At 28.5% G+C, this 26,177-nt stretch overlaps 5 protein-coding genes across 6 annotated transcripts; 4 read left to right on the top strand and 1 right to left on the bottom strand.

Moving 5' to 3' along the window:
* Window positions 1-4,517: 4,517 nt before the first annotated feature.
* Window positions 4,518-5,964, top strand: OCT59_011460 (uncharacterized protein). 2 transcript variants are annotated; one of them, XM_066136518.1, is made up of 5 exons: window positions 4,518-4,630; window positions 4,714-4,946; window positions 5,020-5,405; window positions 5,525-5,745; window positions 5,814-5,964. In XM_066136518.1, the coding sequence occupies exons 1-4, from the start codon at window positions 4,576-4,578 to the stop codon at window positions 5,562-5,564; spliced, it is 714 nt and encodes a 237-aa protein (XP_066001130.1). In that variant the 5' UTR covers window positions 4,518-4,575; the 3' UTR covers window positions 5,565-5,745; window positions 5,814-5,964. The 2 variants fall into 2 exon arrangements, with proteins under 2 accessions (XP_066001130.1, XP_025171582.1); XM_025320350.2 differs by having other exon boundaries at window positions 5,020-5,745; window positions 5,814-5,962.
* A 428-nt stretch (window positions 5,965-6,392) lies between these two features.
* OCT59_011459 (uncharacterized protein) lies at window positions 6,393-7,309 on the top strand. The gene is made up of 2 exons (XM_025320349.2): window positions 6,393-6,660; window positions 6,719-7,309. The coding sequence occupies exons 1-2, from the start codon at window positions 6,435-6,437 to the stop codon at window positions 7,054-7,056; spliced, it is 564 nt and encodes a 187-aa protein (XP_025171581.1). The 5' UTR covers window positions 6,393-6,434; the 3' UTR covers window positions 7,057-7,309.
* An 11,427-nt stretch (window positions 7,310-18,736) lies between these two features.
* OCT59_011458 (uncharacterized protein) lies at window positions 18,737-21,743 on the top strand (the record flags this gene model as incomplete). Its single annotated transcript, XM_066136517.1, has 14 exons — window positions 18,737-18,909; window positions 18,999-19,120; window positions 19,201-19,284; window positions 19,345-19,446; window positions 19,528-19,727; window positions 19,803-19,835; window positions 19,906-20,588; window positions 20,661-20,707; window positions 20,791-21,004; window positions 21,076-21,213; window positions 21,282-21,353; window positions 21,425-21,550; window positions 21,625-21,649; window positions 21,735-21,743. The coding sequence occupies 14 exons, from the start codon at window positions 18,737-18,739 to the stop codon at window positions 21,741-21,743; spliced, it is 2,028 nt and encodes a 675-aa protein (XP_066001129.1).
* A 45-nt stretch (window positions 21,744-21,788) lies between these two features.
* Window positions 21,789-23,648, top strand: OCT59_011457 (uncharacterized protein; the record flags this gene model as incomplete). The annotated part of the gene is made up of 3 exons (XM_066136516.1): window positions 21,789-23,220; window positions 23,294-23,329; window positions 23,393-23,648. The coding sequence occupies 3 exons, from the start codon at window positions 21,789-21,791 to the stop codon at window positions 23,449-23,451; spliced, it is 1,527 nt and encodes a 508-aa protein (XP_066001128.1). The 3' UTR covers window positions 23,452-23,648.
* OCT59_011456 (uncharacterized protein) lies at window positions 23,436-25,175 on the bottom strand. Its single transcript, XM_025320346.2, has 2 exons — window positions 24,886-25,175; window positions 23,436-24,783 (listed from the first exon to the last, which is right to left on the bottom strand). Exons 1-2 carry the CDS (start codon window positions 25,143-25,145, stop codon window positions 23,826-23,828), a joined length of 1,218 nt encoding a protein of 405 aa, XP_025171577.1. The 5' UTR covers window positions 25,146-25,175; the 3' UTR covers window positions 23,436-23,825.
* Window positions 25,176-26,177: the final 1,002 nt, after the last annotated feature.

The following is a 26,177-nucleotide window of genomic DNA, read 5'->3' as shown; positions in this document are numbered from 1 at the left end:
TGCAGAAGAATAGGAAACAAAAACCAGATTAAGAAGATCGACACATGGGCCAGAAGTGGCGAAAGTGAGATTGTCAGGGTAAAAAATGAGACAAGGATTCTCTTGTCATCACCAGATCCTTCACAATATGCACGAGATCCACAAGAGGAAAATTTGGAGAAAGCGCGATTGATTTTGTCGCACATGAAACGGTTAGTGGTAAATTTCACTTTAAACGCATCAGGCGTGTTACGTAATAAATACGCAGTAGCGTGATAGCAAGAGAAAGTAGATTGTACAGAAGCCTTAGAGGCATCAGGAGAGGAAACACGGGTTGGTGCAGAGAAGTCAACAGCTTTGCCTTTTTCACTGGTATTGGAGGGAGCATGGATAGAAGCGTCAACAATTTCAACAGGTGTAGTGGTAGTTTGGAAAAAGTAACCACTTGGACTTTATTAACAGGAAGACCAAAAGGAATGCTGGAAATAAGGTTGGAAGTAGGAGTAGAGGGCGAAGTTATATTAACATTCATAGCATCATCAGAGACAGTACACAAACGTTTATTTGGCACGCCAGCAGTATTATTGGGAGACAAAGGTCAGTCTTCAGAAGGAGCTGAAGTATCAGGAGACGGTGACAGTGGAATATCTGGGTTAATAACAGAAGGAGCTGGAGGTGTAGTCATAGTATAAAGCTCAGTTAAGAGGAAAGCAACTGGGGAAATATTAGTATTTTGAACAAGCACTTAAAAATTTTCGAACGAAAATTTCAAAAATAATTTTTTGTTAGTAATTTCAAAAATCAGGGAAAGAGTTGCGTAGATCTTCACAATTCGCATAAAGTTTATATTAAAATTTTTCAAAAGTTGCGTATTACAGGGGTATTTTCAAAATTTCGTTATCCTACATTCCTCTGTTTTTAACATAACCAGTGATTCGATTTTAATAAAATTTATATCATTGGATTTGTCTCGATGAGAGGATTCTAATGATAGTAAAATCGAATCCCTAGCTTCAATATTGACAGAGTTATATCATAAAATGTATTTTTACTTTGGTATTTAAAGTTTACTTGTGAGTTATATTAGTATTATTCGGGGTCCTTGTGAACTATACATATATGGAAATATTAGTTTTGACAATAAAATAAAATTCAAATTTATTATTATTTATTTAACAATTATAAAATTACATTAATTTGAAATATTATATTTAATGGTTGCATTATTTTTGTGAGCTACTGTAAAATAAAAAAAAACGTTTATTACATTTTTTTAATAATTTCAAAAATTTTTTTTTGAAACTTACCTATGGGATTCAGTATTCCGATTTCCTATAATAAAATAAAAAAAAAAAATGTTTATTACTATTTTTTAATAGTTTCAAAATTTTTTTTTTGAAACTTACTTATAGGATTTAGTATTTTGATTCTCTACAATAAAATAAAAAAATTTCTTTTTTAATAGTTTCAAAAAAAAAATTTTCAAAACTTATCTATGGGATTCAGTATTCAACTTTGGACTTGATTTTCTACAATAATTGTTAAAAAAAATGTCAAAAACCATTTTTTTAATAGTTTTAAATAAATGTTTTTTTTTAATAAAGTTTGAAAGTAAAATGTTTAAAAAAAGTTTTTTTTTAAATTTATATTCAAAAATAATCCTTACAAAAAGTAAAAAAAAGGTTAAAAAAAAGTTAATTTTTGAAGTAAATTTCAATAGTATAAAATAGTCTAATTTAGTTTAAAAAAAATAGTTTATTGATAGTCTAATTGAAACAATAGAAATCAATTGGTAAATTTAAACTAAATGATAGTTATCAATCAGGTATTAACCTGATTGATACCTGATTGAAGTGTATACTAATTTCTAACTATTGAACAAATCAGTTGACTTTTTAAAAAAAAGTTACCAATCAGATATATACCCAATTGGTCAGCGTTTTACACTTTTACCTATGCAACTCTTTATAAATGCACCCTCTATAAATGCATACCCTCTATAAATGCATCTTTTATCTACAGTCAACTCTCTTTATAGTCACACATTTGGGACAAGCCATTTTTTGTGATTATAAAGAAGTGTGACTATATAAAAAACATATATAAAAATTAAATTTTTAATACATTTTATTATACTTTATTAAAAAATATATGTATATATTGTTAAATCAGCAACCAGTAATCGTGGAAAGATGAAACACAGCTTGTTAGAATCGTCTCATTGAGACGAATCGAATGGTGGTAGTTTCATCTTTTTACGATTACTGGCTGATGAGATATTTAGCGAAACGTCCAAAATTGGCATTTAATATTTCTTGATATATGTTTACTGTGCCACTAAACGTTTTGCTTAATTTCTCGGCATCTAGTGATTGTAAAAATATGATTAATAGCTCTTTAGAATTGTCTAATCGAGACGAATCGAATGACGATAAGATCATCTTTCTAGGTGCAATAGATCGAGACATACCTAATAATTTATCATTTTAACATTTTCTTGTATAACTTGCGTTCCATCTCATTTAGAAAGATGATCTTACCACAATTCGATTCGTCTCAATTAGATAATTCTAAAGAGCTATTAATCATATTTTTACAATCACTAGATGCCGAGAAATTAAGCAAAACGTTTAGCAGAGCAGTAAATGTAAATCAAGAAATATTAAAATGCTGATTTTGGACGTTTTGCTAAATATCTCGTCAGTCAGTGATCGTAGAAAGATGAAATTACCACCATTCAATTCGTCTCAATGAGACAATTCCAACATCTTTCTACGATCATTAAATGCCAAGCAATTTATTATATTCTTTACATAACTGTGACTATAAACAGTACTTATTAATATGAGATTTTTGAAAATAGGTGTGATAGTGACTATAGATAGATTGTGGCTATATAGGATAAATTTTAATAATAAAATGTTTTGAACATTCAACTGGTGTGACTATATAGTAGAATGTGACTATAACAAGAGTAACTATAAAGGGAGTTGACTGTAGTTCCAACTTGGATCTTAATGCTAAATGTATAGTTTTTATATATATGTATTCTGTAAATGCACCCTTTATAAAAAAATTTTATATAGTTTACTTATAAAATTTTTGTATTACCTTAATTTTAGATTAATATTATATAGATTTATATATATTCTATAAATGCACACTCTTTTTAAATGCATTCTTATACCTGATCCTAAGGAAAATGCATTTATAGAGAGTTGACTGTATTAGATATTTGCAAGTTATCAGAGAAAACAGAGAATATACAAGTTATTCATGTTAACAAATCTATCAAATTGAATCCTATAGCAGTTCTGAAAGCAAAAAAAGGTTAATTATTATTTAATATATCTTTTATTGTTTTAAATCTTTTATATTATAATCATTTATGATTTTTTCCTGCAGTCTCCTAAAAAAAAAACCACTTAAGATTACTTACATATATGCATGTGTAGCTATAGCATTTAACCAAAAATATGTAAAATTACATTGTAAAATATATTATACTTTGAAATAATAAAATTTGTAAAACACATTTATCAATAAAGCAATTTTAGAATTTTAAGTTTACTCAATAAGACTCAATTTTCAAAGATGCTTAGGAATAACTATATATGGGTCTTTGTAATACCAAATATACCTTAGTGCAATCAAATTCTCCTCACATAATTCTTTTTTAAGTTGATTATATATCAACTGCTTCTCAAAATCTTCCTTATTTTTGTAAAAATATTTTATATGTTGCTCATATTGTTTGCCCTGTACCTCTATAGCAAATCCATACTGCTGGAGTGTATTAGTAGCAAAAAATTGGTGTCACTTTGTAAAACAAGTTTATGTATTACCAAATCTTGTAATTTATTTTTTACATTAATAAATTAGTAATTCTGATTATGATGGTTTTTATATTATGGCATCAGCCAATTAATTATGGCTAACATCTTTACTTTCAGTTTTAGGATTTAGATATTCTAATATAGTAAATTTTGATTCAAAAATTCAAACCATTTTTTTTAATTTATTTTTTTTAATTTTTCTTTTCTTTTTGTAAATATTTGTTTTTTAACATTAAACTTTTAAACATTGACATCTTGAGCTTCTTAGTTAGATTTTTTAATATTGGACAGTACTTGAACATTTTTTTGTATCTTTTTTTTTGTAAGATAATTTTTATTTAATGTAAATCAATGTCTTAAAATAAATCAGTCCATTTCAATTCTTATAATATTTCATATTATTGTTACTAAAATTTTGGATATTTTCATTTATATAGCTTCAAATGTCATATAAATTCTTTAAGAACCTCTCATATTTCCTGACTAGAATTGTCAAAAATTATAATCTACATGATTTTTTTGGCATTCCAACACTTTACCTGGGCCTTTATCAAGAAATTTGATCAATTTCGAATAAAAAGTGTGGTTGTCACATGAACAACCCAATGCAGCACGTTAGTGTAACAATAACAAAAATGTTAATGACGTTTCTTTGGCAAAGTTGACGTAATACGTGACTACACAACCTTTTTAGAAGCACTTGAAGCATTATGTTCAATATTACCGCTCATTAATTTCAGTAGTTCGAGTAAAAATAATAATGGAGAATTACCAGCAAAAAATCAATGACCTTTTAAGAAAAGCTAGAGCTCAAGGTAAAACTATAACTAAATATTAGCAACAATTTCAAAGTTTCAACAGCAATTTGAAATATTTCTGATTGATTTACGTAATATAGGCGTTGCGAGAGCTGCAGGACCTAAAAAATCTTTTATTACTAATATTGTTGTTACACCGAAAGGGGAGGAACCAAAATCTTTAAAAGATATTTGGCGAAACACGGACTCAAAGAATCCTACAACTATTAAATCTCGCAAGAAAGGAAAGTCGACCAAAGATAAAAAATCAAAAACAAAAAAACCGAGTTCTGGTAATAGGAATCATCAAGAAGAATTTCAACGTACTAATGTGGTAGGAAAAATTATACATAATGTAATGTATTCAAAATGTTTTTACGATAATTCATTCATTTTTCAATATGTAGGAAAACATCCCGGTTCCTTTTGTAGGATTCCGTCGCAACAAAACATCATTCCGCTTAGAAAAGTATAAAGAAGATACACCACCTCGGTTTAATAAAAAATACACTTTACCAACTGATTCTCCTGGTTCGGACCAAAGTTCTGATACGAGCCCACTTAAAAATGTTAAAAAGCACGACATCACTAACTATTTCCAACGAATGGCAATTAAAACTGAGTATACTGATCACTCTGATACCATTTCTCCCAATTTCATTTCTCCCGATATCACTCGTTCTGATACCATTTCTCGTGAGATGGTTTCTTCGGCCTTTTCTGAAAATTCCAGTTTTATATCAGATGAAAACGGGGATGTATTAATGACGTCAGCTGTATCGAGTCCTGATAGGCAAGTAATGATTTTATCTGATGACGAAGAAATGGGTGTCAAAGAAGGTGAACTTCCGGTGTTTAAGGTAACCAAGAATACGACTACTACACACATTCATCTGCCTTTTTCTCCAAAAGTTACGCTCGACCAGACTTCAGAACAAAAACCGGATCATAGAATAACACCACCAAACAGAAACGCTTCAATGGTCGGTTATTTTCAAAAGGGCAAACGTAAACAGATATTTACAGAATTTGTTACTGGTGACAAATTAAACGGTACATCGCCCGATACTTTGCGAATTCTTGCAGCAGCACAATCTAATGAAGAACCTGATCGCAAGTTTGTGATGAAAAATGTATGTTTATTGGATCATTATGTTTTTATTACATTTCACGTGAATAACATTTATTTTATAAATTATAGCCATTTATCTAGGAACTTCATTATCTTATCACTAAATATTATTATAGGATAAATATATTTACCTTAAAATTTTGTCGAAAAGTGAAGTAAATTTGTGAAAGTTGATTATTTAAATTACATATAATAAATTAAAAAGTTATTACAATAGTAAAATGTGAAAATCTTGTCGGCAAAAGAAATATTTGTAACATAAAATAATACATTTTCAGCACGCAATATTATAAATAATAAATAAATAAATTTCATCGAATAAAATGAGAATATTTGAGAACGTGGGTTATGTGATTGATTTGATTGATATATATGCTAGTAATACAAAGAAGGGTAATTTTGCTACTGCGTATTACAAAAGTGATTGATGATGCATGCACGCATAGACTCATACATCAGTTACAGAAAAATAATAAATACAACGAAAACATAGATGAGATAAAATAGATAGCGGAAAAAATTAGACCTTAAAAGTAACAAAAGTGATTAAAAATAATATATATATTAAATATTGTATACTAAATATGGATCTACATTTCATTTTTATGTGTATATATAAAAGGGAATAATTCTATTAACATTATTTTTGACGACTCTTCCAAACTTTAATCCTTCAAGAACTTTTTCATTATGAAAAATACATCGAATACTTCATTATTATCATTGAAAAATGGATACGGAACATTTCCTGAATCCTCCGCTACCATTGCACTACAAAAAAATCTATCGAGAGCACTCGAGTGTGGTAAAAAATGTTATAGAAATCCTATATCTGGTTGTACATTTTGCAAAACTATACCTTTTCCAACAACATTAGTTGTAAAAAATGATGGATCCACTGCGCGTGATAATTGTTGTAAGTTATCCTTCTTTCAAATTGTAACTTACTTTTATTAACGTTTAAATTTCTTTAGCAATCGAAAGGAATTTTTTGTCATGGTTACGGCTTTCAGTGGCGCTAGGATTTATTGGAATATCTTATTACTTTCGTTTTGATATTATATCACCAGCATTACCATCTGAAAACGAGAAAGACCAATATTCTTATTCGATTTTGTTGGGTTCATTTTTCATATGTTTGGGAATTTTTGTATTGATATGGGCTTTATTTAATTATTTTCACTTTCAAAAAATGCTAGCAGAGAGGTATATTGCTGTTCAGCATGAAACCATTCATTTTTCTGTAGCTGCGCTTGTAGGATTGGCAATTTCAATGGCGTGCATTTTTAATATTGTACAAGAAGACGGTTAAGGTTAGGATATGACTATAATCTTGAAATACGGAGAATCAAGTTGTACTAGTTGTACTTGATTTTATCATTACGGAGAGTCCTTGTTTATTGATATACCGGGTATACCGGGATATACCGAGTAAATATCGGAGATCGTCGGATGACACAAAATTCGCCTTCGAAAGTGATAATATAGAATCTAGAAGAATAATAAAATTTAGTTTTAAAAAATTTGCATAATAAAAATTATTATGCTTTTTTATGGAAATTTTCAACAAAAATTACCTCTCGTGTTGTTACTGACCTACAATTTAGTGATCCGATAGTGGATATCCACAGATAGAGCTATATCACGAATCCGTTGTAGATATAAACTGTCTCTAAAAAGCGTAAAAAAAAAAATATTTCATTATTAGTTAATATTTAATAAAAACTTTAAAATATGAAAATATAATAACTATTTATTTTATAAAGATTACTTTAGTATTACTTTATAAATTTTCACAAAATAAGTATTTTATTTAAATTTTATATGAGTCAAAAAATATTATATATTAATTTAAAGTTAAAAACTTTAAATATTCTATTATAATTTAATATGACTACAATTAAACTCTAATAAAATTACTAAAATTTTAATTGCAAATTTTTCAAAAATACAGTCATCTTTAAAAATACAAATTTTTGATCCAAATGGATGAAATATAACTATTTTCAGATATATTTATTATTTAAATATATAGCAGATAAGATGAATGAATTTAAGGTCAATTATTATAATAATCAACATAATTTGAGTAAGCTGGTTTTTATTTTTACAAATATAATATTTGCAATTAATATAATATTTCTAATATACTTACTTAATAAATTTCTAGTTCTTATTTTTGCTTATATTTTTACTAATCATGCTATAATTATAGTATACCAAAGAATATTTAAAGCATTATTTAACCTTATTTATCAATTAACAGGTTTAATTCCCAAATTTAATCATATTCATAAAATTAGATAGAGTTGTATAATTGCAAATCTAGATATTGTGTAAGCAAAAGATCTTGAAATAATTCTAAATAATATAGACAAAACAAAAAGGTAAAAGAAGCATTTAATTCATATATTTAAATTTTGTAAAGTGCATTATCAAAGGCAAGTATTTTATTTTATTATTTAATAGTTAATTAGATTAATAAAACTTCTTTTTATATTTATTATATAGGAAGATTTAAGAAAAACATTATAATGATATAATAAAAAGTAATATGTTACTATGTTAGCACTTCTTATAGCAGAATCAGAAAATATAATTAATCAATTATTTGAAAATATCAAAACTGATAAAAATGGTATCAGGACATTTTGCCGAAAGCCATTTTGCCAAAAAATAATTTCTGGCCTGAGTTATTTATAATTCTGCATAATGTTAGCCCTATTTTTCAGCAAAACGTCCTTTTGGCAAAATGGCTTTTGGTAAAATGTACCGTAACTGATAAAAATATAGCTGAATAGTAAAATTTTTTAAGTATTTTACTATAACATTAAAAATTTTTAAAAAAATTTTTTATTATTCATTAGATTGGATTGTATGACTAGTCTGTTAGAAAATGGAAGTCAGTTATTTGGAGTGATGAGAGCCACTTTATAATATTTAAAAATGATAGTCCAGGTCGTGTTTGGAGAACTTCTAGAACAAGATTCAATATTAAAAACATGATTTCTTCAATAAAATACAGTGGTGAAGGCATAATGATGTGAGGTTATTTTTCAGAAAAAGGATTGGGACTACTGGTAAAAATTGATGAACCATCATAATTATATTCAAATATTTGAATCACATTTACTTCCATTAATTAACAATAATTTTAATGGAAAAAATTATTTATTTTAAGATGACAATGCTCCAGTTCACACTGCTAAAAATGTTAAAAAATAGATTGAAACAAAAAAAAAATAAAAATCTTGAAAAATTGGCCAAGTCAGTCATCTGACCTGAATCCTATCGAACACTTATAGTCAGAGCTGAAAAGGCATATTAGAGGACGTCTCAAACTAGTGTTTCGATGTGATAATTTTTCTTCTGAAATTTGATTCGATTGACTGATTCGACTTGATTTGACCTTTAAAAATTATTGTCTCAAAATCCAGTAATCCAATTTCAATGATCTTTTTTTTAATCGATAGGTCTCATTACCCTGATCAAAATAAAAAAAATCGTCAAAATTGGACTGCTAGATCAAAAGATATTCACAAAATACATTTTTATTATTCAGGAGCAATCAGAGTCACACTGTGTTATGAATCGATTCATGCGGAACACTATCTCAAACTTGCAAAAAATATGAGGGAATTGGAGTGTATTTTGTATGAAAAATGGAATAAAATTCTGAAGTACATTTTAACAAATTTAATTGAAAGCATGCCACGCTAGATAGAAGCGTATATTAAGAATAATAGCTGGCTAACTAAATATTAGTTTTATATATAGTTAACCTAATAATAGTTTAAATTTTAACTCCAATTATTATGTAGTACATTTTTGAGTAATTAGAGCTCTGAACGAGTTGAGTTGGCCTGTCAAACCGAATCGAGTCGAGTCGAATTAAATCACGTGATTTTATTCGGTTATGCTGATCATTTCCTTTTTTAGTAATAGCCATTCCACAAAATTCCATTTTTGTAATTTTCAAAAATTTTCGTCTCAGATTTTGTATAACATAATTTCCAAAAAAGGAAATTCCATAAATTTGGCCAGAATTATGTTTAATTCAGTTTAACTCGATTCGACTCAATTTTATTAAATTATTAACTCGACTCGAATCGATTCAATTTGATTGTAATTTTCAATTCGACTTGACTTGACTTGACTTGACCAACTCACGAGTCAACTTGACTCGTTTCGAGTACTATGAAGTAATTAATTAAAATAAAAATGGAAGGTTCGATTACTTTTTGTCCTAGGTGCAGTTGCATTATATTACATACATTTGCAAAAAGAATGATTTAGCGTGCCAATAGAATAATCAATTTTTCAAAAAATATTATAAAGGTGATAAAGCTGCAGCAATGTTAAAAGAAAAAGATTAAACAACATGAAATTAGTAGTGGTGATCTCAAAACATATGTTGAAACTAAGTGGACAACTGTATATAAATGTATACTTCTCCACTAATTAATTATGCCATATTTTGGTGAATAGACTAATTCACTATTTATTATAAAATTACTATGAATTAATTACGTCTGTCAAAATAAATTTAATTAGTATTTTGTCATTTTGACGAAAAGTATACATGAATGTGTTTTTTTGATTGTACAATTTAAAAATTGCTTAGACAATATTCAAGATAACCATTCTGAAGTTATTATAACTCCAGCTATTTTAACAATTCTTTATAATAAGGGATTTTTTAGTGATATGCAGCATCTTTCAGAAGTATTATTTCCAATAAAAAATGCAATATTAGCAGTTGAAGTGACTAATTCTACACTTACAGATACATACGTAAATCTAATGAAAATTGCAGCAGTAATTCAAAATCTTTTTACTGATGATGAATATAAGGGATTTTGTAATCATTGTATAAAAAAATTTAATCATAGGTTTAAAGAATTCAATAATCCTACTTACCAACTTGCATTTTTTCTTCATTCTGCATATAAGGGAGCAGAATTAAAATTTAGTGCATTTTTATTATTGCAAATTATGCTGGAGAATTATGGCAAAAAATGGGTAAATAAAAAAAAAGTTGTGAAAAACTATTACTGTACCATTCTGAAATTAAACAACCATTTTTTGAACTTAATTCCGGCCAATGTAATTATAATTCTGGTCAAAATCGCCATAATGCAGACTAGGGTTGCTTATTTTCGGAGGTTGTTTAATTTCAGAATAGTACGGTAGCTCAAATGCGCATTTATAAAGAGCAAATACGCATTGTAAATAGAAAGCTAAACCCTTATGTAGCTTCTTACACAATTGGTAATGATACACCATTAATATAGTGGAATATATATGAAGTTAAGCCAAATTATCTACAGTAATTAGCAATAAAATTATTTTCTATTACATCAAGTTCTGCAGCATGTGAACATATATTTTCATCTTTAGGATGGCTTTATGGAAAATATTGAACTTGATTAGAAATTGATAAGCTAGAAGGGTTGGCAAAGATTTATCAGTTTAATTTATTAACTGCTGCAGAAAAATTTCATAAAACTCAAACAGAAATATCTTCTGAAACAATGAAAAATGTTGCAGAGACAGTTTTTAATAAATTTGAGGAAGAAGCTTTTCTGGAAGAATCAGAGAATGCGGAACTGTCAACTGAAATCCAGCTGAACATCTTTATACAAATGAACATGACTTAAACTTAGATATTTCAAATATGATTAATTTTCAATCATCAATTTTTAATTCTAATGGTAATAATAATAAGCGCAAAGAATCAAGTAATGATGAATCCAGTGATGAAGATAATGAATATAATCACTGCACAGGTCGAAAAGTGAAAAATCAGGCATCAATCAGTCACCAATCGGTCACCAATCATAACCCTGATTGGTGACCGATTAGTTACTGGATTAACATTTTCGCCAAATATCGTAACCAATCAGGCAGTTTGCTAACTTTTGATCCAGCGATCAGAAAAGAATTAAATATAGTTCATTGGAATCGTCTCAGGCAAGACGAATCTAATGGTAGTAAAATCGTATTTCTAGGATTAATAGTTAATAAAAAATTAAATAAAATATAAATGATACATTTTTATTTTTATATTTTACTTAATTTCTCATCAAGTATTAATCCTAGAAATGAGATTTTACTACCATTAGATTCGTCATATTGAGACGATTCCAATGAGTTATATTTCATCCTTTTCTGATCACTGAATTAAATGTTAGCAAACTGCCTGATTACGACTGTGCTTTCGTAATCCAATCGGCATAACACATAATCCAGTACCAATCAGTTATCTGATTCTGACTGGATTGCTCCTGATTTTTCACTTTTTCGACCTGCGCTGTTTTATATTTGTATGTGCATTCATTTATTAGTTAATAAAGTTTTACATCATTAAATGCTAATAATCTTATTGTTTTTATTGAACGAATTTTTTTTTATTAAAAAATAATTACTCAAAATACAATTGTATGAAAAATTATTAAAATCATTAAAATTATTATTAATATTCTAAAATAATATTAATAAAATTTTGCACATAGCAGTTTGTTGTAAATTATTCAAAACAAATTATCAAAAAATTTATAATACTTGCAACAAGCTTAATAACATTTTTAAACCGAATATTAAAGAAAAAATGGCCTCCTCCTCAAATTTACCTTTCAGACATACAGTCAACTCTCTTTATAGTCACATATTTGGGACAGTCCATATTTGGTGATTATAAAGAGATGTGACTATATAAAAAATTTCTTATATTAGTATATCATAATTCTGGCCAAAAATTAACATAATTTTGGCCAAAATTATACTTAAAACTTTATTGTATCGTAACTCAGCCAATATTAATTGTAGAGAAATGATCTTACCGCCATTCGATTCGTCTCGATGAGACAGTTCTAATGGTATAAAATACATCAAAATCCAATCACTAGATTAATTTCTGAAGTTAAAAAATATTAATGGTTTTGTGTAATAACTCTGCCAATATTGATCCTAGAGAGACGATCTTATTACTATTCGATTCGTCGTGATGCGACGAATCTAATGGTATAAAATACATCGAAATCCAATCACTAGATTAATTTCTGAAATTAAAAAATATTAAATGGTTTTAAGTAGTAATTCCGTCAATATTGATTACAGAGAGATGATCTTACCACCATTCGATTCGTCTTGATAAGGGGATTCCAACGAGCTATTAATCATCTTTTTATAATTACTGGGTACCGAGAAATTCAGCAAAATGTTAAATGGCGCAGTAAACGTAAATCAAGAAATATAATAATGCCGATGCTTAACATTTTGTTGAATAACTTATCAGCCAGTAATTGGAAAAGGATAAAACTACCAATAGCGTGAAGGTACAGGGATTAGTGTAGTTGGACTGCATCATGGTGAATTAGTGTGTACGGTTAGGCCGCACATTTCAACTAAGCACACGTTCTTCAACGTTCCCTATGGTGCCATTGGCACGCGCGCAGTCCTGTCCTGAGGTCACTACTATACCTGGGGGGGACTTCCTATCTGGGTGGTCACTCTACGATACCGCTGGAAACAGTAACGGCTGATGGTCGTCCTCATGGTAAAGCTGAGGGTGCGGCAACGTCTTATGCGGTTAGCAGACCTTCTGCAGTGCCTAGACCAACCAAGCGTGTTCACGCACGTAACAGGTAGATGGCTATGGGGTTCGATTCCCTACTCCTTGGGTCCTGGTTGGTGATCCCTGGTGGTTGATACGCCCATAAGGGGTGATCCTGGACAGATGCCTGCTTTTCCTGTGAGTGGTCATACAGTATACCCCATGGGTAAACGACTGTACTATCGGTGCTAGGTAATCGCGGGCTGTAGTGGCGCTTTGAGTGAGACTTAGTACTAAAATGGTGGTATGGAAGGGTGCTTAGATGGTTGATGTTACCTGTCGAAAGTCCCATGTAAAGTAGATGCTCTCCCAAGGTCGTTAAATAAATTGAGTATCAGTATCATGCAATGGGTATAGGATGAGTAGGCGGCGTGTGCAGCTTCAGATCAACTAAAATGGCCCGATGGGGATGTCTTCTATAGTGGTGCTATTACTGAGGAATTAAGTCTTTCGGTATAATGGTTGCCCGTTGAAGATGATAGGAGCGAGGCCGAGATTAGATACATCGAAAAGGCAATGGGTGGTCTGGCCGTAAACGCTTGCAAAGGAAAAGGATAAAACTACCGCCATTCGGATTCCGATCACCGGATTGAGACGATTCTAACGAGCTATAGTACATCTTTGTACGATTATTAGATGCCAAGTTATTTAATATATTCTTTATATAACTGCGATTATAAACGGTGCTTTTTAATATAAGATTTTTGAGGATAGGTGCGATAGATCTATAGATAGATTGTGACTATATAGGATAGATTTTAATAATAAAGTGTTTTGAACATTCAACTGGTGTGACTATATAGTAGAATATAACTATAACGGGAGTGACTATAGAGGGAGTTGACTGTATTAAAGAAAAAATGACCTTTGCTTCAGATTTACCTTCCAAACATTTGTAAAGAAAGGTCCAAGAGGTTACTTCTATAAAAAAAATAATAATAAATGTTAATAACGTTCTTAAAATAAAACTAGTGTTCACCTGTTGTCTACAACAACGGTTAATAATGTATTAAAATGGCATAATTCCGGCCAGAATTAAAAGATCTGCAAAGAATTTCCTTTTTTGGAAATTTTGAGCAACACAATTTTTTACTTTCTCTGAAAAGTAACAGAATATAAAATTTCCTTTTTCGGAAATTCGCGTAACTGTCAATTTCCTTTTATGGAATTCTGTGTAACCCAAATTTCAGCTTTTCGCCAGAAATAAAATTTCCTTTTTTGGCTTTGTGTAACATTGGCGACAAATAGGAGTAGAGTTACACAATTCAAATGACTTATTTATATGGTTAATCTAAACATAACGCCCACCGGCCCACGTGATTGCAGTTTTTTAATATATAGATAGATATTAAAGAAAAAATGGCCTTCCCTTCAGATTTACCTTTCAAACGTTCATAAAAAAAGGTCTAAGAAGTTACTTCTATAAAAAAAATAATAAAGAACATTAATAACATTTTTAAACTGAAATATTAAAGAAAAAATGGCCTCTGCCTCAGATTTACCTTTCAAGCGCTTATGAAAAAAGATCCAAGAGGTTACTTCTACAAAAAAACAATAAAGAACGTTTAATAATGTTCTTAAAATAAAATATTAAAGAAAAAATAGCCCCCTCTCAGATTTACCTTTCAAATGCTTGTAAAGAAAGGTCTAAGAAGTTACTCCTACAAAAAAAAAATAAAGAACGTTAATAATATTCTTAAACTGAAATATTAAAGAAAAAATGGCCTCTGCTTCAGATTTACAAAAGAAGAGATGATGTACATAATAATAGAATATCAACCAACAAGACCAGCCTTAGTCAACATCAATGATATTATAATATATGATGTTCCTTTGACCTGAAAAAATGTAGAGTTACTTTACTACCTGGAAGCCTAGGATAAGGTTGTTTCCATCAAAGTTACTCAGTAAAAGAAGTACAGTACCATTAGGCTTAAATTGAAGATGAACCAACTTTGCATGCAAATATAGAATAATGGAATTTGGAGTCTTAAACAGCACTATTAGAGAACATTTCAGTAAGGTGGTTTTCTGCCACCTGGTTTCTTTACAAATGAAAAGAGAGGGAGAGATTCCAAGTGGTTTTCTATAATATTCTGGACTCAATGACAGCTGCATGCTATACTACTATTCTATTAAAAACAAATCCATCTGACTTTAACAGCAATTAACAGTTTTAAAGTTTTTAAAATTATTACTATAGAAGAAAGGAAGCGTAAACTCTAAGGTTGCTTGTCTAAACCTCTTCAAAATCCTACGATTAGTTTCGTCAAAATTTTACTATAGATTTATTATAGTTTCGGCAGAGTTTTGGCAGTTTCGGCATTTATAATAAGTTTTGGCAGTTTCGCCATTCTCCAAAGTTTCGCCAGTTTTTTAATATAACTTTAATATAGTTTCGGCAGAATTTCGCTTTTCGGCGAAACGCCATCTTGCCTAAACCCCTAGGTTTCGGCAAGCAACCTTAGTAAACTCGTAACTTATCTAGAAAAATAGGAAGATCTAAACAATCTTATAGAAAAAAGTTATGACATTGATGGCAAAACTTTAAATTAGTGCCGCCATACTTCTTTACACTTCACCAGAAAATCTAAAGATAAATCAAGTAATAAAGATAAATCTAAGGTTTTTAACAACTTTCAGAAGAAGAATCCCAATTTTAAGAATAAAGTCACAGGTACTAATAGGATTTTCCTGAATACTCGAACACAAAATAATCAAGAAAAGAAGAAAGATAACTCAAAGGGCACTTCGAACCAAAATTGCAAATCCAAGGACAAAAAGGATAAAGAAAAGAAGAGTCCTAGGATCTCCAAGCGAAAACTTTATAAGAAAATAATGGAATTGAAGGAGATGCTAAAAAAGCTAACGAACAGGATCTGAAATGGGTAACTTACTTTTAGTCTATATATGAGAAGTTAGTTTTTTATCTTACATACTGTGGAATAGTTTTAATTTTTTTTTTTTAGATAGAAATTTTGTTTCTTTCAGAAATTTTACTTACTCTATTTAGTTAGTATTTGGATTTAGAATAAAGTTTTTCTACTTTTACTGCTAACTACTAATTCCTTTTTTTTAACATAGTGTGTTATCTCATAGAATATATTTACCATTGCACTTCAGCAGGTAGTCAATTTTTTTTAATCATTTAAGGAATTTTAGAAACTTAGTCTCCCCTTTGTATTAATGTATTATAATTCCTTTGAATATAATAATAATAATAAAATATATACACCCACCTGCCAAAATATCGACACTTTCTAAAAAGTTTGACCTAATTAAATTAAATCACATTATTTTGACGTCCAGCGATCATAACTTTAACAATTTATGATTCATTGGATTTGTCTAATAGAGACGTATCTAACCGCAGTATTTTCAAGTCTGTAAGTTCAATAGAACAGAATTTATTGCTAAATGTCTAAAAATAGTAAAATGCAAATAACTTTTGATTCATCAATTCTAGAGATATGAAAATAATAGATACGATCCAATATCTTATGAACAAATCCCCAATAGAATATATTTCATCTTTCTAAGTTCATAGAAAAAAACGTTTTGAAATTTGTATATATCAAATTTTTAAAAGTGAATAATGAATTATTTGCATTTTTCTGTTAAGAATAACATTTGATCTATCAAATTTAGAGACATAAAAACACTGCAATTAGATGCATCTTGATAATATGAATTTATTGAATCATAAATAATTAAATTATGTTCACTGGTTATTGAAATAATGTGATTTAACTTTATGAAGTAATTTATTTTTTATCTTTAAAACTTTAGCAAATACAAATTTTACACCATTTTCTTCCCTATTAAATTTAGAATGATGAAATATGATTCATTAGATTTATCTTGTTAAGGTACATTGTATATATTATTTTCATGTCTCTAGAATTGATAGATCAAAAGTTATTTGCATTTTACTGTTTTTAGACATTCGGCAATAACATCTGATCTATTGAACTTATAGACTTGAAAATACTGCAGTTAGATGCATCACAATTAGACGAATCCAATGAATCATAAATCGTTAAATTCTGATCACTGGACATCAAAATAATGTGATTTAATGGTCACTTTTTAGAAGTCGTCCGAATACTTTTGGCAGGTGGGTGTATATACTATATATATATATTTAAAATATACTTAAAGTATACATGCCCAAATTAATTTGGGATGCCATAATTATAATTTGGAATACTGTAATTTATTCAGTTTATATGTAATTTACTATGTAAATTGTAAAGTGCCAAAATAATTTGGTATGCCATAATTGAATTTGGGATTTTATTTATAGTTATGGCAATTCAAAATAATATATATAATTTTAAGTATATTTTAAAGAGTGAATTTATTTACTGCACCCTGCGTTACAATGCATCCTTCCTTTTTTGTAAATTGTTTATATCGATCTTTAGTTTATACACCGCACCCCCCTTAAAATGGCAAATGATAAACATACAAATATATATAAATTTGTAATGCAGGGTGTGGTAAATACATTATTTCTATTTTAAATATATTAAAAATGTATTTTACAATTTTTAAATTAAGTATATTTTAAATATATTTTAGATATATTTTAAATATAATACTTTTTATAGGGATATAGTTTAACAAATTTTTTTAATTAAAATTATCAAAATTATCTTAATTCTAATCAGATTTATATAATTATTTACTTTTTTTTTAAGTATGTTAGAAATAGTTAAAAAAGATATAAATATATAAAAATACAAGTGTAAATTTACTCTAACTTAAAGGATACCAATAAACTATTTGTTATTCTATTTAAAATTTCACATAATATATACAGTCAGTAAATTACTAATATTTTACAAATAGGAATACATTTTAGTGACTTATCTTAGCAAAATACATCCTGTAATTTAAGCAAATAAACTTAGCAAAAACTATTCTACTATGACTAGTATTACCATATATTAGTAAACATCAAACAAAAATTTTATAATTATTTATATCTAATATAATTATTTATACACATTTATATATTTTCAAAAACCTATTATGAATTATATATTTATACAAATATAGGTTAAAAAGTTTTGATAAGATGTACTGTATTTAGAAAATGAAATAGTAATTTTATCAAGTATAACAGATTCTATTTGTCACGTGCTATATAAATTTGTGGCGGTCTTCTTTAATGAACCTTCCTAAAGAGACAAGTTCCCGACAAATTGATAAAAATAACAAAGTTAGTGTTACAGTAATTCATTCCCAGCGCGTGTAATCAATGCAGTGAAACACTTGCTTTTATGAAACAATGACCTAAACGAAATCCTACTTTCTTAGTCCTTCATGTTAAAATTTATTTTTTAAAATATATAAGTAAATCTTTTTTAATATGAATTCTCATTTTGAACCTCCTCGTGGGGTATTCACTTTACCTACACCTTGTGAGTTGGCTAATCCTTTTTGGGATGTAATAAAATCTTCTAAATATTTTACTTTACAAAGGACCAAAGCTTCAAATATAAACTCTTTTTATAGAGGTGTTATAGGTACGATTCAAAATGTGTAAGTGTTTGTATTCATTTATCTTCATAATCAAGTCTTTATAATACCATAAATTTACTAAATATGTGTTTTCAAAAAATCTTTTTTAGATTTGATACAAAACAACCACCTTTTCGAATTATCTTTAGAGCCGAGTTTACAAGTATTTCTTTACAAATTGCGGTTTCTCAAACTGAGAAAGGAATTAATGAAGCTTGGAAATGGGTTGAAGGTATGTTAATTCTATTTGTTAATCTTGTAAAATACTAAAATTATTATAAATATTATTGTAATTGTTATCAGATAATTTAGTCCTGGGATTAACTAAACTTGATGATCCCAGCGAGAAAGAAAATTACGTAGTAACAAAAATAAATTCATTGGTCACTCGCCAAGGTATGGCTTTCTTATATTTTTGTAATTATTATGATTTTTTTTTAATTTTTGCATTTGTAGATAAGGGAACTGATGAAGTATCCGAAGATGAAAGTGTCCGTTCTGCATCTAGGGCTTTTCGACAGACTTTTGATATTGCTCCTACGGAAAGGCTGGTTAACTGTAATAAATTTGGTTTTTTTCCTTGGGAAATAAAGTTGATCTGATCGGATTATAATTATAATTGAAATTCTGTTATTGTAGTTTATTCTTGTGCGTATCGCGGAATTATTCAGGGGTGGATGTATATCAGCGAAAATTATCTGTGTTTTTATGCGTTTATGTTGGGTCACGAAACAAAAATCTTTATAGAATTAAAGGATATTCAAGATTTATTAAAAGAAAGATCGAAACGAGGAATGGTTGCAGATTCTATCAAAGTTATCACAAAAGATGGTCAAGAGGTTTGTAATCAAAATTAATTACGATTCTATTAGTTACGTTCACAGCTAAAATAACCAGGCATTTAAACTATTTAGCATTTTTTTTCTAATCTTTTTCATCGGGATGAGGTAATTAAAATCGATTGAATTTTTTATTTTTTTTATTAACCATTAAATTAATTCTACTTGTTAAACGCAGACTTATGAGACTTTAATGCAGTTAATTACTCAGTCTATGCAGAGATTACTTAAAAATGCGGCCATAGAGCCAGCACCTGGAAAATTTATATTTGATTCCAATTTTGAACCTAGCCCTGAAAAAGAGAAATCCGAATTGAAATTTAATAATTCGGAATTACCACGTTCCCCAATGGTACCACCTTTAAGGAAAGACCTTGAGGAACGGAAAAGAGATATAGAATTTCAAACATTTTTTAATCTACCGGCAACAGAACATCTTATGGAAGAGTGTTCTTGTGATTTTTCAACTCCAGAGATGAAGGAATCTCTAAATGGAAAATTGCAGCTTTCTGAAGGTTATCTTGCCTTTGTGGCTGATGATGCAAAAAGTTGTAATTTTGTATTACCGTTATATACCGTGAGAAGAGTCGAAAGAATTAATAGCGGAACGCATAATTTTGCGCTTTCAATATTAAATTGGCACCAAATGAAATTAATTTTGCAAATTAATGGACATAAGGTTACTTTTGAAAAATTTTGTAACACAATACGCGACAACCTTAAAAACCAGGTACGCTATATGAAGAACTTAAGATCTTTTTTGAGTACATGTTTTTCGGAGGCTTTACTTGTAGATCCAAAAAAAGATATTTCAACTGGTGGATTAGGATTGATATTTGGATTTCCTGGTGATGTTAAAAAGTATGTGTAAAGGAAAAAAGTTACTTTGTAATGATTACTTAACTAATTCTTAACATATTTTTATTTATTTAGATTAAGAGATAGATACAAAACAAAGCTATGGATTGAATATTTACAGAGTACGCTACATATATTATGTTTCACTATTTATTTATAAAGCGGATGAGAAACAAACGCTTATATTTATAATTGTTATGTTTAGCAAATGGCAGGAATTTGACATTGGTAAAAGTTCCTTATTTTTCCAAACTTGTTCGTGTCGGATTACCAAACAAATTACGTGGAGAAATTTGGGAACTTTGTTCCGGAGCAATTTTTTTGCGATTTGTAAACGATGGGATGTATGAGAAATTACAGAAGGATAATGCTGGTAAAGTTTCTCTTTCAACAGAAGAGATCGAAAAGGACTTGAATAGGTAAATTTTTTTGAAAATGAATTATTATTAAATTTAAGTTAATATTTTGAGTTTTATATTTGAGAAATTAGATCTCTCCCTGAATATCCTGCTTATCAAACCAAAGAAGGGATAAATACTCTGAGAAGAGTATTAACAGCTTATTCTTGGAAAGATCCTGAATTAGGCTACTGCCAAGCCATGAATATTGTTGCTTCTGCTATCTTAATGTGAGTCACTATCATAAGCTAGACTTGAAAATTTTCTTATTAATGTCTAAGAATCATTGTTTCATTAGTTATATGAGTGAAGAACAAGCATTTTGGACTTTAAGTGTTTTATGTGACAGATTGATACCAGGATATTATAGGTTGGAAATCTTTTTTATGATTTTTTTTTATTTTAAAAAAAATCGGTATTTTAATATATCTATGTATATAGCACTTCAATGTATGGAGCTATTCTGGATCAAATAATATTTGAACATTATGTTCAAAATAAGATGCCTTTACTTTATGAACATTTTCAAAACGTTGATGTACAGCTATCTGTCGCTTGTCTTCCATGGTTTCTAAGTTTGTATATAAATTCCATGCCCCTTCTTTTTGCTTTTCGAGTGCTTGATTGTTTCTTTATGGAAGGTCCCCGAGTATTATTTCAAATTGGGTAAGTAGAATTTTTCATACCTTTGTGAAATTTAATTTGTATTACAATACCTGAAAAAATTAATTTTATTAATTTTTATTCTTAGACTGGGTAAGAAAACCTTATATATTTCGAAGATGAATATTGTCAATTAATAATTATGTTAAGTCTTGAAATTTTTTTGATCAATTCAGCTATCCTCAAAATAAATGGAGACGAACTTTTGACAATTACCGATGATGGGCAATTCATACATGTATTAAAAAAATACTTTAGCACATTAGATCAGCCAGCCCATCCTAATAATAAGAATCAAAAGATTCGAGAAATTACTAAATTTAATGAATTGATGATGGTTGCTTTCAAAGAATTTTCAAACATCACAACCGAAAGTGTGATAGAACTTCGTAAGACACATCAATTTAAAGTAATTCATAATATTGAAAGTTTCACAAAGCGAGGACAAATAAGAAATTTGAAAGATACTTCAAAATTTTCAAAAAATGACATTTCTATTATTTACGATAAGTTTTATAATGCGCAGTTTTATGGTAAACAAAAAAGCGTGCGAAATGATTCTCGAATGGACTTGAATACATTTTACCGATTTTTAGGAAGTATCTCCAGCTGGGCCAAATTAGACGATGAAAATCTTACAAAGGAAAATGGTTCACCAAGAGATAATCAAGGACGAAGATTGGTAGGATATGAATTTATCCATAAGCTATTTATTCATTTTGATCAAAGTCAATCTGGTGGACTTACACTTCAAGATGTTATATGTGGACTTGGAAAGATTATTTTTGGAGATCTTATGTCACGGATAGAACTATTTTTTAATTTACATGATAGTGATTTGGATGGATATCTTTTCAAGGAAGAGATATTGCAAATGTCGGAAAGTTTTTTATTCATATTTAGAAATCGAAATGACGATGGTCATTTAGGTTCTGTATCAAATTTTATAAGAAATGCTTTTGAATATACAGATTCTGTAGGAGATATTAATGATATATCAGATTCAAATTTACCTGAAAAAAATGAAGTAAATAATACATTGACGGAAAATGAGCATAATTTGAGAATGTCATTACCATCATTTCGTATGGTAGTATTAGCAGATGGTTACCTTGAAGAATTTTTTGATTCAGGATTTGCGTCGTCATTTCAATTTATTGAACCAACAGAAGAAAGATCAAAAGGACTTGGAAGAGAAATATTTAATGCATTAATGTCAGATGGTATGAGATTAGCAGAAAAATTTGGCAAAAGAATTAACCATGCAAAACCGAAATCACATATACCATCATCACCAGATCAGAATAATTCTTCAAATTCGAATAGAAATGATATGACTTCCCATGTTCAATCGTTAGAGAGTTCAAATAATAATGCAGAAAGTAATTATAATGATTCTTCATCATTAATGCCAAGAAATAATTCACAAGATTCGTTTATATCAGTTGAATCACAGAAATCATCAAAAATGCAAAGAAATGAGTCACCCGTTTCATTTGGTTCTGATGAAGAAGACGATGGACTTATGCAAGAAGTTGATAGATTACTAAGTGAATTTAGCATTGATGAAAATGGTAAAAAATTGACCTTTTTCTTATAGCATATATTATAATATAAGATCTAACTTTTGTTTCATTTAATTTATAGATGATAATAGCAATCCTTTGTCAATTGATATACAAGGTAATTGTATAAAATTACATTAATTTTAAAATAATTAATCTAATATCTTTATTTATTATATAGATAATACAAATATACTTGAAGACGAAGATGTTAATAAATTACTTGAAGATATAAATTAACTTGCTTTATTAATTCTGAATAATTTACTTTATATAAATGTTAATAGAATATAAAAAAAAAATTGTATTTAATTTTATTATAAATATTGTTTAATACATTATAATGTAAGTATTTTAATTTAAATATTATTATATTTATTTGTATTTTTTTTAGAGTAAAATAAATATAATATTTAAAATTATATAATCATAACCTTAAATCAGAATAAATTCACTCTAATTAATGTCCTTCGCTTTGCTTTGGAAAACGATTTAATGTGTATTAGATTTTTGAAGAAATAAATAAAGTGGGGCAGCAGCATCATGGGAAATTGTAAATTATGATAATTGTGTGGATTTTAAGTATTTAGTCCATCTTTTAATGAAAAATTACTTCAATCATCGTCATCAGGACATGCGAGGTAATATGAAGGGTATACGTTTGTTATGTTATCCCAATACCAAAACCCATTAGACAATTTATGAAAATCTGCAGTGATGAGAATTCCAGGTATTGCATAATTCGTTACATAAGAACATTCCCTGATATAAAAGGGTTCTATGTTGGCAACATTACGTTCACGTAACATTATTTTCTTAAGATTTGTTTCATCGATAACTTGCATGTTGTTATTGGGATCAGATGATTCACCATTAACTTTTTGGGTTTCGGAATTAGAGCTTTCAGCATTTGAAATGTTTGCTTGAAAAGGCTCAACCTCAATAATTTCACATGCCAAATTGTACCTAGAATCTTCTTTCACTTGTCTCAATTCTTTCAATTCGTTAACGTCAAATACTTTTTCAATAAGCTGTTTTCCCTCCTCTTTTGAAATTCCAATCATTGACGCTGCTAATTCTTCTTCACAAAAAGGATCGTCGAACGCTCCATACAACTCTCCCCCGAATAACAAAGAACATGCTTTGTTGAATTTTCCTGGCGCATTAAAGTCAAGTTCTTTACAGTTTGGTAATTCATATTTTGCTTTATGAGCGATTCGCAATGCCTCTTGTATATCATCTTCATATTCTGGACATACTTTATTTTCAAATAAATAATTTAAAAATAAAATAACAACTCGAGGTGCTTCCCTGAAAATATTCATTTGAACATAACCAGATTTGTCTATCAAAAAGCCAGACAAATAGACGCAGACATTATACGTAAAATCTACTTCTATGTCTTCTACATCTGCTATATCTATTCCATTGGCTTCGGATTGTTTTTTATTTATGTTGACTCCGCCAAAAGTTAGATATGAATTTAACAACTGATTTCGCAGAGTTTCGGATACATGCTCCTTTCTGAATTTCTTAACAGCCATTTCTACACGATGTGTTATTGGTCTAGACCTTTATTGGTAAAATACGTAGTAATATTTTGAAAAAATAAGTTCAACTATTTACATTCTAAATGTTTGAATAAAATTAATAAAATTAAAACTGTTCACATACGGATCATAGGGATCATCGCCGTTATCTTTCTTCGATCCAGTATTAGGATTAGGATTATTCTTTATCTTTTTTGTAGAAATTGCTACTTCAACAGTTTCACCTGTTGAAGCGAAAAAACTAGTCGTATCATTTTTGCTATCACTTTTATCTCCTTCCGAATTTTCGTCTTCTACCGTTACTCTCCTGTCATTTGACTTGTTTTGACTCATGTCATTCAGCTCTTTCTGTCGGGTTTGTTCTTCACTAACCTGTTCTGCCATTATCGAACCTCACTTGATGATCAATTTCATACTAAAAATAGGTGTGTCTAATGCTAACTAAGAAATTAACCGCAACAAATAAGGTTTTATTTTGTCTTTGCCGGGTTGATCATATTTCGATATGTTGATCATTTCTTTACCCTGGAATTGGACTTTTAATATAAATGTTTAGTAGATATAATAACCTCAAATTTTGCATTTAAAATTTTATCATAATTTAAAGTAAATTAAAGCTACTTTAGTAATACTGACAAAAACTTTATGATCATGTAATTTTTAGTCTATTTGGTAACAATACTACTGAGCTAATTAGTTAACAAAATTATATATTAATTATAAAATTTTAAGGTATTTTTCAAACATTTAAACTATATATTCCTGTTTTAACTAACTAATAATCCAAATTTAAAATTTATACTATTAACTAAAAGTTAGATAGACTATAATGTGAATTTCTTTTTTAAATATATTTTTGAAACATTCAGAATCTAATCTTAGACATCGGGTTTAACACTTGTCCATTATCACCATTTTCAATTTAGTACGACTTCCTAATTGTCCTGATTTTCTTTTATTTCTTCAATTACTTCTAATAAAGTTTCTTGTTAAGTTTATTCTTACAAATTTCCCATAATTTTATAAACTTTTTATGACAAACTATACACTTGCAAGGTTATAATTATGATATTTTACCAGGTAAAAGTTGTTTTTCAAATTATGAAGTTTTACTGATTTCTTTGATTTTCTTTTTATGCAAAAGTTATCTTAAAAGTTATACTTCCAAATAAAACATTACTTTTATTTAATTATATAAAGTTAAACAAGTGTTAATTAAGTATTTTTACATTTTATATAATTTATACTTTAATTAATATTATGTACTATATATTTAAATGGTTATAACTATGCATGTTACGTTAGATTAAGATAATTTAAAAGTATTAGACAAGCTTTTGCTTATTCTTTTAATATTAAAAAATATGGTACTATATATTTAAATGGTTAATAACTATGCGTAAGTTTATGTTAGAT

The sequence above is a fragment of the Rhizophagus irregularis genome, chromosome 19 (genome assembly GCF_026210795.1).
Source record: "Rhizophagus irregularis chromosome 19, complete sequence".
NCBI lineage: Eukaryota > Fungi > Glomeromycota > Glomeromycetes > Glomerales > Glomeraceae > Rhizophagus > Rhizophagus irregularis.
The sequence above is the reverse complement of the archived record's forward strand: the minus strand, read 5'-3'. Positions and strand labels throughout refer to the sequence as shown.